Source organism: Equus caballus, chromosome 11 (genome assembly GCF_041296265.1).
Source record: "Equus caballus isolate H_3958 breed thoroughbred chromosome 11, TB-T2T, whole genome shotgun sequence".
Lineage (NCBI taxonomy): Eukaryota > Metazoa > Chordata > Mammalia > Perissodactyla > Equidae > Equus > Equus caballus.
The window spans coordinates 20,368,890-20,383,057 of record NC_091694.1 but is presented as its reverse complement, the minus strand read 5'-3'; the positions used below and the strand labels follow the sequence as shown (position 1 = coordinate 20,383,057).

The window sequence follows — 14,168 nt, the reverse complement described above, 5'->3', positions numbered from 1 at the left end:
GACAAGTGGGGATCAGAATGCTAAAGCTTCAGTCCGAGCTGCCCCTGTACCACCATCCATGGATCCTCCCAGCCCCAAAGCACACAGTACATAACTTGCCAAAATGGATTCTACCACTTTATTCAGATAAGAGGTCACAAGCCACAGGACTTTAAAGTGCGTGAAATTCACTGGCAATAAAGCCGCACATATACCAGCCTCCCCCCAGTCCCCACCACCTTGCTCCATCCATCATTACATGTCTGGGGGAGAGAGGTAAAGACCCGTCATTAAAGGTGGGTGACAGGAGGGAAAAAGGATGGGAGTGCTGCAGGAACAGGAGTATTAGTGGTCTGAAACTGGGGAAGGAGGGGACCGACCACGGTGATTCTGCACACTGAGGGAAGGTGGGGTCAGTCTAGCCTCTCAAAGCCTGGATGAATTTTTTTCTCCACTTATTCCTCACAGCCAGCCACTGGCATTTCAGACAGACCTAACTCCTTCTTCATCTGCCTCTGGTTTTTCCCTATGAGTAATTCAGAGCCCACAGTCCAGCTAGAGGGTGTCTCTAATACACAGTGAATACAAACCACAGCAGATGTAGATTTCAGAATCACAGTGGGGGTTGGCCCAGTCAGGTGGGGAGAGGCTCTGTCAGGAGCTGGCTGGGCGTGTGCTCAGTGCTGAGTGCATGTGTGCCCACAAGTGTGGTGAGTGAGAGTATGTGAGTGTGTGTACATGTCCCAAAAAATCCCTATGTGACAGCTTGGCCAGAGGGAACCCCACTCCTTGCTTCATGGGACAGCCGGTGGGGTTGAAGGAAGGGAGTGGTCAGCACAGACTGGGGAAGAGAGGCTCTGATTCCCCAGAGAGAAGGGAGAAGCCTGCTCCCTATTCTAATACTCCCCAGGCCAGTCTGTACCTGTCCATGTCCTTTTCACCCAGCACAGTGCTCCTTATTCCTTGCCACCTCAGCACACCAGCCAGAGACACTATTCTCACGCAATTCTTCTCTGTCAAGGTAGCTCCTCTTGCCTCCACCAGGAGAGGAGACAAAACTGGAGAAGAATCTTCCATCCCATCCTTCCCCATCCCTCAGGAATGGGAGTGGGCAGGGACTCCAGAGACCTTAGCTCAAGCTCCACCTCAATCTACAGACCTTCTAAAAGAAATAAAGTGCTTTGCTCCACATGAACCCCAGAGACAATGGCACCAGGGACTGGCACAGGGGGTTGACCCGCTTCTTCTGGACACTTCAAACACTCTCTGCCCATCTGCACTGCATAGGTGATGCCATCCTAAACACGTGCAGTTTGGGAGCCCCTCACCCATCTCCAAACACTTACTGTCAGCTCACCCTTCCCGACAGCAGGTACTACAGACAGGAAAGTACGTGACACCAGCAACCTCCCCTTCTCTAGTCTAGGCTGCGCCCATCTACCCGCAAGAGATTTGCAACAGTGCCCCATGGGCCTGGCCTCTACGGAGGATGAAAGGCCTGAAAACAACTCCACATCCAGGGAACCGGAGGGTTGAGACCCAGCTCAGCACACCCCCCATGCTTCCTCAGTAGCAGCATGATGCCGGCCTGCTATCACTAGGCCAGAACTCTGGAAGGAGCTGATGTGACACTGGCACTTGCTCCCAGGAATTGAAAACTTATCCATCCATCTCCAGAGTATACAGAGAAGGATACTCAAAGCCTGCTGGGCCCCAAGCTTAGCAGTTTAACTACTATCATCAGGCTAGTTCTTGCTCTCTGTCCATGGCACTTAGCTTTCCTTCTCCTAGCATTGAACATCTATACTTAGAACTCACACTCTTTCCGTTTCAATCCTGCCAGGAGGGAAGAGGTAGTAAGGTGGCCCATCTCCCCCGTGAATTCAGTCTATGCTGCCCACCAGGCTTGCCTTTAACCTTGACCATTCATCAGGTCCAGGTACCAAACTTCATTTAGTCTGTCTTCTCCAAGTCTTAGGACCTCAGAGACATATACTGGCAACCCATTTACATAAGGACCCTTGATTTGGAAAGTTAGAATCATAGGCTAATGCTTGTTAGGAACTGCTCAAGTTGATTGCTGAGGCCCACAGCCTGGGTGGCTGACAAGAAACAAGCACAAGTCACTGATCCCCAGCCTGTGCTCTCTTCCTCTGAGGCCTGAGATGCAGTCTCCCACTTCTACAACTCTCTCTCCTGGGAGCCCAAGCCCTAGCTGCCTCTGTCTCCCCTCTCATTGGGACAGTTTTATCCCCACTGGACACAGCTCAGAGGCCTCACTACAGAGGGAGTGGGTGGGGGGTTTCTCGGTGTGGGAGACACATAGTGCAGGAAACTGGAGCAGCAGTGGTGTGTGCATGAAAGCAAAGACAGTGCCGCTACCATAAGCGCTGGTATGGGGCCCAGGAGGGCTAAAGGACATCGGTCTCCCTCTCGATCCCCACGTACTTCAGGGCATCAGCTTGGCTGTACCTGTCCCAGAGCAGGAGGAGGAACCAGGTTACTATCAAAGCTTTTGTGATTGAAGATAGTCCCCTCATTTCACTGCCCATCCCCCTCTCTAACAGCAGTTTATAATGCTCCCCCTTCTGAGGCAAGGCACCAGAGATCAGAACTAAGAAAAAGCCTTAACCACCCTGAGATCCTCTCCTTCATCCATATCCCCACCTTAAGCCCTCAAATCAATTCTAACAGCCACCCCTTTTGCCTCTAGGGCCACCTCCCTAGGACCATTCCTGGTTGTCTCACCTGTAATCAAAGAAGAGCTCTTCACCAGCTTGAATTGCCCTCTTGGCAAAGATCCCAATCCGATGATCCCCATTCACCATGACCACTGCAAAAAGGATAAGCCCAAGGCTAGGCTCCTAGCCAACTCCAAGTCAATAATCAGTAGTGATTCTGAGCTGAGTTTCTTCAAAGTCCCAGTGAAAACATAAGTTAAGTGGAATTAGAAAGTAGTCAATGCAGGTAGTTGCCTCTATGCTTTTAGATCTGTTATTCTGGCTAGTGACACAGGGAAAGAATGATCTTTAAAAGACTCATGTTTGTGGTGAAATGTTTATAATGTATTCAGTGAAAAAAGCAGATTATAAAACTGAGAGAGAGAGGCTCAAAATGATATTAGACATTAATCATGCTTATTTTTGGACAAAAAATAACTCACACATGAAAAAAGCTGAATAATGGATAGAAATCACAGTGAATGAAGCATCCATCTCCCAGCCCACCTCCCAGGTCACTGGTAACTCACCTTTGGCATAACAGTTGGGGTTCACTGAATGGTTTGCAAATCGAATTTTGTTTCCTTTCCGGGTAGCATCCACTACAAAATCTGTATAAAGTAAACCAAGGAAGACTATGAGCTCACCAGGCAACTCCACAGCTTCTTGAGCCTGAATTTAAAATCAATTAAACAGTAATAGAAACAATACAATCTAGTGGGAATTTTGAAACCCAGCGTACTAACAGGAGCTGGAAAAGCATGCAGCATAAGAATGCAGCCTCATGTGGGAGGACTCCCTTTGGGTTCCCCCTTTTTGCTGATTATGGATCTCCTCTTCCCATCTCCTGGGTAGAGAGATTGCTGAGGTGCAAGTGCTCAGTGCTCCGATTACAAACACAACCTGGAAATGAAGGTTTTCCCAAAGCATGTGAACTGCGGCTCATGGTGGCTCTGAGTTCAATCTCACCACCTTGCTCTGTGCATCTGTCGGAAGATTCAGAGCTGATCTGAACCTGGACTAGAGCAAGGGAAATCTGGTAGGAAGACCTGTCCAAGACCGCCTTGGGATGAGAGGAAGAGACTCCATACCATTGTTGAGGTTGAAGAGGAAGCTGGACATGTATTTGTCATAGACCTTCCCTCGTCGATCAGCCTCATCTTGAGAGATGAGCTGCAGAGATAGACAGGGAACAAACAGGGAGATCAGGCTGTCTGCTCAGGGCATGGTACCCTGCCCCTAGAAAGGACTGGGAGGGGGCAGTGTCACACATAGGTGCTTACTGAGTATCAGGATGAGACTCAGAAGAGATAGAGCTTGGGTTATTTTGTTCCAATCCCCACTCAGGTTGACCAGTATTTAAGGCTGAAGAGAGCCCCTCTGCCTGCCCCCCTTGTGTGGCCTGAGCTGCCAAAGAGTCGAAGAAGAGTGGTTTCAGGATTGCAAATGGTTCTGTGGGATCCCCGAGAGGCCACATGAGAACTCAGTTGAGTTATTTAGAGATTACTTCACAGAAGTCTGGCCCACAGAAAAATCAAGGTTTCTCATCAGTATCTCAGATAAGAATGTGGGCCAAACCGATAGCACTCACCTCACCACAGTATTCAGAAATGAATTCGTTCTTCTGCACAGACTCCTTAATGAAGGTGCCCCATCCGGCCACATCTGAGGGGGCCAGCAGCAGGTGCTGGGGAAGAGGGAGTCAAAGCTCAGACTGCAAGGCATGTGTGAGTGAGGGGGTGTGCGTACTATACATGCATATGTGCCGTGGGGGGCAGGGTGGAAAGAACTAGCAACTGTTAAGAGGATCTGAAAACAGAAAAAGGTCTAAGCCATTCTGGTCTCGTGGGAGGAAAAACAAAGAAGGGAGGTGGTGAAAGGAAACACGACACCCCTTCCTCCAGACCTGGGGACCTGCTGGACCTGAGTCTATGGGAACTCATTGCTGTGTGTCAAGTGAAAATAGACAACATCAGTGACGTGTCCATCCTCTCTGCTTCTCTCAGTCTGGCCAGTTCAGGGGGTCACTTTTCCAACGCCTCGCTGGGACAGAAAACTCTATTAACCCAGTAAATGTGTGTCTTTCAGGATTTACCAAACACTTTCACGAACAAGCCCTCTAAGGAACCAGTAGAAAGAGACTGCCTGGATCTCTTCAGTCTCTCCCTCTCCATTATCTGGCCTGGAGCTCTGAGAAAAGCCCTCACCTTCTTGAGGCCACGCTGGATGCTGCAGTTCTTACAGGAAACCACTTTGCAGTCCCAGTGCTCTGAGGCCCCACAGGTGAGGCACAGGTCAGGGTCGCACTCTCGCACTGCCAGATAGCAAGGACACTGCTTGGTATTGCACTGGGTCTTACAGCGACAGCCAGGAAAACGATTCTGACCTGGGTGGGAAGACCAGTAGGATTAGGAAGAGAAGCAGGTTAATGCTGAGGCTCTGGTTTGACTCAAGACAACAGGGACGTAAATGTTATGTGTTCAAGGATATCTGGCAAAAGAGGAGAAAAGCTCCCTTCTCAATAATCATATACTCAAGTTTTTCCCAGAGAAAATGGAGTGCCTCCCAACATTCATGCCTGAGGATGAAAAAAGCAGATTTGACTACGGAGAAGTGTGTCCTCGAGATTCCCCAACAATGCTCTCCTTCCCCGCTGTTGGTGGAAATTGGAAGGGAGGTAGACAGTGCCTCAGAGAAGATGAAATCAGTGCTTTTCACTGGTAAGTCCTCACCATCAAAACAAGAATCATTTTGAGAACAGAATGCATCCGTTCTATGCCACCCTCCTCCACCCACTGCCCTCCTAGCACAAGCACCCCTCCGCTGTGGCTAAGATTGATATCTGCTCTGGGCTAGGAGGTGTTATCAGCCCAACTGCCTGGGCACCAAGTTCTGCAAGCTCTTGGGGCTGCTATCAAACTGCTCAGCCATGAGTAGGTGAGGGCACAGTGGAATAAGTCAAAGAGAAGCACTTTCAGCCACTATCCTACCTTCTGCAGACATCCAGACTGACCTGATGTTAAAACTCCAGGTATTACACTAAAATAGACATACACAGAATTGTAACCTGTATATGTTGTAAAATAACATCCTGGAAGAGGAGGCTGTGTCTGCACCTTAAGGAAAAAGATTCTTATGTTTCTTAATTCTGCCCTGGAAGGTAAAGTTGGGAAAGCACCTGATTTCTTCACAATTGTTGCTTTTAAAATCATACCCCTAAGGGTTTGTAAAAAATGACTTTTCCAGACCTTAAGTATCTTGTTTCCTCTGTAGAATACTTAAAACACAGCAAAGAGAATATCAGAAGGCCCATGAGCAGTACAGGGCGCACGAGGGGAGGGAACCTGAGATGCACCAAGGCCGACTGTTCTGGTAGGCTAGAGGGGACAATGCAGAAGTCTTACAGTCTGGGTTGCACTGGCAGAACTTCTCACAGAAATTCTGAGTCATGATGCAGGGGCAGGTGCTGTCACAGGGGCGGTCTGGGTGGTCGCAGGGTTGGTAGTTGTACACTTGTGTGGAAGAGTTATCTAGAAAAGAAAATAATAGACCAGGACACTGCTGTGCCCATGCTCCCTAGCTGCCCTCCCTCTCAAGTGTCCAAGTGCATGTCCCAATTCCAGGAGCCTGGTTCTAACCATAACCTTGGACACACATTTAGCACCTGAAGTGGGAAGCAATCATAGGTGATGGTCGCTCATAAGCTACGATGGGGTGACTTGGTTTGTAGGGAGAGTGTGGAAATGGTCTGGGACCACAGGGCAGCTATTCTAAACATTAACTGAAGTCTAGAACCTGGGAAATGGCATACTATGCAAGTCAGAGACCACAAGGCCCATAACTCTACCTCCTAAAAGGCCGTCTCAGCTGCACAAGACACTCAGCTGTTTTCAGCTGCTGCAGAGATATCTGCAATCTGCGGAAGCAGTGCAGGGTCAACAAGTGCAGATGAGGCAGGGGTGTAGGTATGTAGGGGTATGGGTGTGGGTGTGCATGTGTGTGTGTATGGTGCATGCGTTGGACGGCCACAGGGGTGAGACCTTGAGCTGAACTGCTGAAGAATACCTTGGTGGAACTTACCTTTCTTCAGCTGAATTTTCCTGCAGTGTGCAGCCCACAACCTGAAGGAGAGAAACAGGATGGGTCTGGGTCATGGCCCTGGGGAACTCTGCAAATTCGGGTAAACGACAATGTGACCTGCTCTGAGGGACTGCGGTTTGATGATAGGGGAGTATCCTCCCCAAATCACGTCATGCGAGGCCTCTACTCTGGTACACAGAAGCTAGAGTCCATTCTAAACCCAGAGGCCTATGTCTCAAGATTTAAACATACACGACACCACCCCTCAACAAACAAACATACATAAAAGAATAAAAAACAGACACAAAACAAAACTCCACCCTCTATATCTATTGTAATTCTAGTGCTTCTCACTCTCCCCTCTCCCTCCCTCTCTTTGTGGAGGAGGAGCTGTGAGGGAGTTTCAAGATGGGGAGGTGGGAAGGCTTTTCAGGAATCTGTTCTGAGTGAAGGGACTGAAAGGGAGAAGCCATAGGGATTTCCTTCTACATCTAGAACCAGCGTCAGTTTCTTCCTTCAATATACGTGTGTCATTAGGGAACCAAGCCAACCAGAATGTCAAATTTTTTAAAAAACTGCCAACCCTAAGCAAAGGCTAGCTAGAAAACGGTGTTATTATGCAACTTAGGAAAACAACATAAGTGCCTGCCCCAAAATAAATAAACAAACCCTGATCAGAGTTGAGAAATGAGTACAGTGGTAAGTAACCACCCAGCGAGGACAAATGGCCTCAGGGTGGAGCCATGAGGCCAGTTCATGTCCTACCGGCCAGGAGCTAAATGGAAAACCAGACAGTTAGCTCATGGTCCAGAGCATCTAGGGATGGGGGAAGGGCTGGTCCACAGCACAGACCTGCAAGGAGCACTGAGAAGGCTGGTCCTCAGTTGTGCAATGCCAAACTGATGGGCAGAGGCTAAAGAGGGAGGCAGATGGGAAGTTCAAGGGGAAGTCAGAGCTCAGGTAATAGCCTGGCCACACAATGTCCTTTATCTAAGCCTTGCCTGTGCTTTCTTTTCTTCTTCTGTGAGGGGTTCATGAGCTCATCTGTTGGCAGCTTCAGGATAAGCGACTCTTTGACTGCAAACTGAAAGACCTGGAAGAGAAATCCAACAGGAGCTGTCACACCTTCTTGAGCTGGGTGGTCAGATAAATGACCCAGCCAGGTGCTGGGCTTGGAAGGGTTCTGGAGAGCCTGTAGGCAACTGACTGAACATCTCTTCAGTCAAGGAGAGAAAGAGTGGGACTGAGACATCAGGTCACTGCTCTGAAGTTACTTCTTAAGTATTTATCCTGAATCAAGAAGGGAGAAATACTGAGCATAATTACAATTTTCCTGGTTTGTAGCTTTCATCTATTGCTCTGCCTACCAAGCCCTGAAGAGGCTGATTCTTTCCAACAGTATCTGTCTCTTCTCAGGAAGGGCAACTTTGTGTACCTTGTGTAACTGAGCACAAGCATGACACGACCAGTACAGTCCAGCTAAGCACTAGCTCCCTCTGTTGGTACAAAGAAGTCAGAACCTTGACTATTTTAGTAGGACAGCATTTCAGGAAGGCTGGTTACCTTACAACAGCTTCTTCCCTCACAGTATTCGTTTTTAACTTTCTTTTCCTTTTTCATTACAGGCCCTCTTGAGATTCCATGAAAACTATAAATCTTCTTCTCAGAAAAATACACACAAAAATTGTTTTGCACACAGTTCTGTAGCTTTTTACGTTAAGAACCTATGCCTCAGGGAAATAGGTATGAGCTCCAAATTAAAAGCAAAAGGCACTTCAACTCATGGTTCTGTTGCTTGTTCTAAGTAGAGCAAGCCTGAATAAGAGGCCACAGAGATTCCTCCAGAAGTCAGGGAGCTAAGCAAGCTTGGCTCAAGCTCTGGTGCTCCTTTCTCACTGGACAGACTGGCCCTAACACCCAACCTCCTGTTCCTGTCTTTAGTCTGTCTTCTCATTACATTCTTCCTGCCTCCAGAGCATCAGCAGCTGCTATCAAATTGTGATTCTAGCGACAGTATGAGTGAGAAGGGTGAGGAACAGGCCCAGCCATTGGGAGTGGTAATTAGAAAACCTAGTCATAGAACATGTGGAGAATAAAGTGACTGAGGAGACTAATGGAGGGAGTGACAGTTGCAGCTACAGAAGCAGGAGCAGGAATATGCTAGATAAGAAGATCCCCAGAAAGACCCGGGAGTCCTTTCTGGGAAACACATACACATTTAGAAAGAAAGGCAGAGACCAAAAAAAAAAAAAACCCAAACAAAAAAACACATCAACAAAGCTAAGAGAGTGTAGAAACATACAGAAGAGTTAGTTAGTGGCTAGAGACAGATATGAATTCAGCAAGGAGGGGAGCAGAACCCTAAGCATTGCTAGGCCTGGAGATTGTAGGAGGCCTTGTCTTTGGGGAACCCACTTCACAGCCCAGAACCACAGGCTTATGAGGGACTGAGCCTAAGACAGCTTCTCTCCAGACAGGCAGCCTTACAGGATGACAAAAGTGCTGACAGAGCAAAGGATGAAAGGAGGGCCCAGGATTGTTCCTGCTCCTTGAAGACAGTACCTGCTTGCATGTCTTAGTCCCCAGAAGCCTGGCTATTGAACAGAAGTTGTTGAAGTAGGTGCCATGAAAGACTCGAAAAAGAGATTCTTCAGCCCCAGTCCATTCCACAGGCTCGGAGGGTGCTTCCACTACACAGAGCTGAGGGGGGGCAGGACTAGCCTTCTGTTTTGTAGGGGTCTGACAGCGAGAGTTAGCCTCTAAGAGAGGAAGAAATAAGAGAAACAGAAGGTAAAATGCAGTTGTCATCAGTCATTACCACAAACTCAGAAGTACTTTATTCTACTTAAAAGGTAGACTAGTTAGGAACAAAAATATTCCATCTCTCCTGCTTATAGGCAAATCTGTGGAAAGAATTAACAATTTAAAAAGGTAGTAATGTTAAGTGTTAGGCAGTGATCCTGGGTTTACCAGCATCCTTGTGGAAAGAAAAGACCATTTTCTGTCCACTGTACCTGAAGAACTGGAGGCCCAGTCATTGCCTGTGTCCCTGTCACTGTCCCCTTCTTTAGTCTCAGCTACAGCAGAGGCTGAAGTGTTGGAGCAGGAAGCACTGACCATGTGGTGCCTTCGCCGGCGACGACCAGAGCACTTGGAGCGAGGGTTGTGAAGCATGGCGTACTCCTTTGCTCCCTCCTGAAAAGGACACGTGACAGACAGGAAACAGGAGCAGGCCCAGAGTCACTGTATTGATTCCATCACCACAAACCATCTTCTTCAACATCTGTGCTTACGTGCAATGATACCTTTTTTTTTTTTGCTTTGTACTGTTTTAAGTGTGACCATATAATAGCTGCTTAACAAACATTCTAAAACTTACAAACTTACACCTCTTCACAAAAGAGCTGTCCTATAAAGTAGTCTTAAAAAAGACATATCTATGCATCTATGCATTTTCAACTTTCCAGTGAGTTTAAAGTTCATTTTGCATGTTAGCTGTTTGGAATTTGAGAACACATTCTCCTGCAGATGAAGAACCGAGTCTCAGAGAGAGGAAGGGACCTGCTTGAGAGTATAGAGCTGATCGTTCCAGGGTGGGTGTAAGAATCAGGGTTCTTTGTCTCCAGGCCACATTGCTCTTTACATCGACTGCACTGCCTCTGTTACAATAATAAAATGTGTAATCCCTGAATTTGTACAATATTATTACTTAATTTTGGGACTTCCCTCCAAGTCAGTATATTAAATGTGTTTAATCAGTATAATAAACGTGTTTTATTACTTTATAGCTATGCCTTTTTTTTTTCAGATCAAATAACTATCATTCAGCTTGATCATCTATCTTCTCACCAGACTTGGTTCCCAAAGGCTTCTAGCTGTTTCTGAAAACTAAATCTACATGCAATGGATAAAGATTTACCATTACTAAGGATATACAGAATAATATACTGTAGACCCTAAAGGAAATTCCAAAAGAGAAGTTTTGAAATTAATTGAATCTGATATTATGTGCCTATGCTACAATGTGACATACACAGCATCACTTATAATGTATTCTTACTCAAAACGTTTAACATAAATATAATTAAGCCTCCAGAGCTAATTCTAGCTTATGGGAAATAGAGGACAGAGGAACAAGTTAAATGCTACCAGGAGAAAACAAAGACAAATCCAGAATATGGGATATCCTACAAGACAACCAGCCTGGACTTTTCAAAAACAAAAAAATAAAGTGGTGTGATTATCTGAGATAAAAAAAAAGACTAAAAAGACATAACTAAGTATGATGCATGACTGGATGATCTTAGTTTGAAAAAAAACTAGCTATTCTTGGTACAGCTGAACAAATTTGAATACGGAATGGATAGATGATATTATGAAATTCTTGTTAATATTCTTAGGAGTAATAATGTGGTTATATAAGACAACGTCTTTATTTTTAGGAGATGCATGCTGAAATACTTAGCAAACACATGTCACAATGTCTGCAGCTTGTTTTCAAATGGCTCAGCAAAAGATGCACATACACAAATAGAGGAATAAAACAAGTATTAAAAAAATGTTGGGGCCAGCCCGGTGGCACAGCAGTTAAGTTCGCATGTTCCGCTTCTTGGCGGCCCAGGGTTCGCAGGTTCGGATCCTGGGTGCAGACATGGCATCACTTGGCACACCATGCTGTGGGAGGCATCCCGCATATAAAGTAGAAGAAGATGGGCATGGATGTTAGCTCAGGGCCAGGCTTCCTCAGCAAAAAGAGGAGGACTGGCAGCAGTTAGCTCAGGGCTAATCTTCCTCAAAAAAAAAAAAAAAGTTATTGGGGGCTGGCCTTGTGGCGTAGTGGTTAAGTTTGGCAGCTCAGGTTCACGGGTCTGGATCCCAGGGGCAGACCCAGACCACTTGTCAGCCATGCTGTGGCAGCAACCCACATATAAAGTGGCACAAATGTTAGCTCAGGGCTAATCTTCCTCAAAAAAAAAAAATTTAAATATTATTAAATCCAGGAAGAAGGTATCTTTCAACTTCTTTGCACAATTGAAAATGTTCTTTATAAAAGTTGGGGGAAAAATAGTCCAGCATTATTATATTTAAATACATACTAATTTCTGAAAAGCAATAAAAGAAAAACTGTGCATACACATTTCTGTTAAAGTTAACCACACACGAATACACACAAACACATTGCGGGCATTGGCAGCATCTTGGTAATACAGGTACAGGGTCCCAGGGTAACTACTGTGAGAAAGGCAATGTCCTTTTGAGTTATATAGATGCTGGTATATTGATGTAACATAGTATAACTGAAAAGAACATGGAGTAATTTAAAAAGCATGGACTGTGGAGTTAGACCAGAGCTTGAATTTCATCACCGTCACACCACTGACATATTAACAAACTTTGGGCAAAATATGTAACTTCTATAACCCATAATTTCTCCACCTCAGGATATTGCTGTACGCATGAAAACAGGATAATATATGTTAAGGGCCAGCATGGTACTTGGTACATAGGAAGGGGTCAATAGGTATTAGGGAAAAAACAAATTGGATAAAGTCTATTTATTCTTTCGCTATTACCATATGGCCCATTTTCCAGATGTATACCCAATGGCACTTTCTACCATCTTTCTTCTTATTATCCCACTAAAGACAGCCCCAAGGCACTTGGCTGTATAACCTAATTTGATTTTATTATTTTTTTTTTAAGATTGGCACCTGAGCTAACAACGTTGCCAAATTTCCCTTTTTTTCTTCCTCTTCTTTTCCCCAAAGCCACCCCCCCCCCCCCCCCCCCCCAGTACATAGTTGTATATTTTAGCTGTAGGTCCTTCTGGTTGTGCTATGTAGGATGCCGCTTCAGCATGGCCTGATGAGTGGCGCCATGTCCACGCCTGGGACTGGAACCAGCAAAACCCCGGGCTGCCAAAGCAGAGTGCATGAACTTAACCACTCAGCCATGGGGCTGGCCCCTCTATAACTTAATTTTGATTGGTAGCAGAAATTTTATCAAGGTATTTTATTCTTTACTTAAGCTTTCCCTATCATGTAGAAAGCAAAACTGTGTCTTTGGCAAGTCCAACTGAACCTATTCCCTTCCAGCTCTCGGTGTACTGCCTCCCCACACAAATGCAGGAGAATTTATGCTGCCACATAAGGTCTGTCCATCAGGAAAGGGTTCTTCTGGTCAATTAGCTCACAATAAGACATTAGCACTTCATGTGTTATTCCTCCTAAGTATGCCTTTAAGGGAAGACAGCAAAGAAAATGATGTAACACACAAAACACACACACACAGCTCCAATTCAAACAATACAGTTTCAGATTCTGAAATCTGAGTAGATGATATTTAAAGCAGGCAAGACTTCAATACTCTTCAAACCTCACCCCATAAGAATAACTTCACAGTCCTACTGCCTCAGTACCTGGGGGCTCCTTAAGAGCAGAAGTAATGTTTTCTTTGTACTTTACGATCCCTAGAGTCCTATGAACTGGCTCACTTGGTTTGTATTCCAGCGGCAGAAAGCCCAAGGACCATTTCCTGCTCAATTTTCAATAAAGTTAACAATGGCAGAACAACTTAAGAACATACCAGCAAAAGGAAGCAGTCTGTACCACATGGTTCTGGTTCAATCTTGATTTCTTTGTTCTTGCGTTTATATACATTAGGGGTGGCATGAAAAGCTGGAAAACACAAAACTGTCCTGTTTCCAATGGTTCATCCAATGATAGGACGGGGAAGAACAAAACTGAATTAGGGAGCTATTGTAGGAGAATTGAGATATAAACAGCTACCATAAAGGTGCACACAATTTAATCATTTCTGATATCAACACAATCCTTTCAAAGCTAGGAGGTACTGAGGGACAATTATGTGTTGGTTATTCGGTCCCGACCATGCAAAGCACATGGCACTATAAATGAACAAGTGAAAACAGCACTGGCCCTTTGTAAAACCACCATCAGATCAGAAGCTGGGGCTCTACATGATAAACTAAAATAAAGAGAAGGAAATGGTGGCTGGAGAAGGAAATGGAAAACAGAAGAGCATTTCAGAGTAGCCCACTCACGGTGAAGGAAGCAGTCATATTTAAAGCAGCGCCGGCAAAAGAGGGTGTGGAAGGAGTGCAGAGACTGCTCCCGCTGCACAGACTTGGCATTGGGGCCATCGATGTTGGGTGTGCACTGAGGGGGAAGTGCATTGGGGTCCGACATCTCTGTTAACTCACGATACCTATTTAAGAAAAGATAGATAAGAGTTCTTTCCAAGAGAATATGTCCACTGAGAAAACACAGATTGAATACTCAACAGCCATCCAGGTATAGTTGGCCAAGGTAGGATGGATGTTTTTTATGGGTCTTGTTGATGACAGAATGGTATATAACTAAGTGGGTA

The 14,168-nt window shown here is 45.8% G+C and overlaps 1 protein-coding gene across 2 annotated transcripts in view; it reads right to left on the bottom strand.

The window, feature by feature from the left end:
- Positions 1-104: 104 nt before the first annotated feature.
- Positions 105-14,168, bottom strand: part of EZH1 (enhancer of zeste 1 polycomb repressive complex 2 subunit) — a 29,008-nt gene continuing 14,944 nt past the window's right edge. For both annotated transcript variants that reach the window (XM_023652499.2, XM_070227243.1), the window contains exons 9-21: positions 13,843-14,006; positions 13,365-13,456; positions 9,794-9,974; positions 9,342-9,538; positions 7,781-7,872; positions 6,780-6,820; positions 6,104-6,229; positions 4,907-5,085; positions 4,291-4,386; positions 3,791-3,872; positions 3,230-3,310; positions 2,728-2,812; positions 105-2,451 (exon numbers count right to left, since the gene is read on the bottom strand). In XM_023652499.2, the coding sequence (XP_023508267.1) occupies positions 2,391-2,451; positions 2,728-2,812; positions 3,230-3,310; positions 3,791-3,872; positions 4,291-4,386; positions 4,907-5,085; positions 6,104-6,229; positions 6,780-6,820; positions 7,781-7,872; positions 9,342-9,538; positions 9,794-9,974; positions 13,365-13,456; positions 13,843-14,006 (1,477 nt within the window). In that variant the 3' untranslated portion in view covers positions 105-2,390. The remainder of the gene's footprint in view (positions 2,452-2,727; positions 2,813-3,229; positions 3,311-3,790; positions 3,873-4,290; positions 4,387-4,906; positions 5,086-6,103; positions 6,230-6,779; positions 6,821-7,780; positions 7,873-9,341; positions 9,539-9,793; positions 9,975-13,364; positions 13,457-13,842; positions 14,007-14,168) is intronic.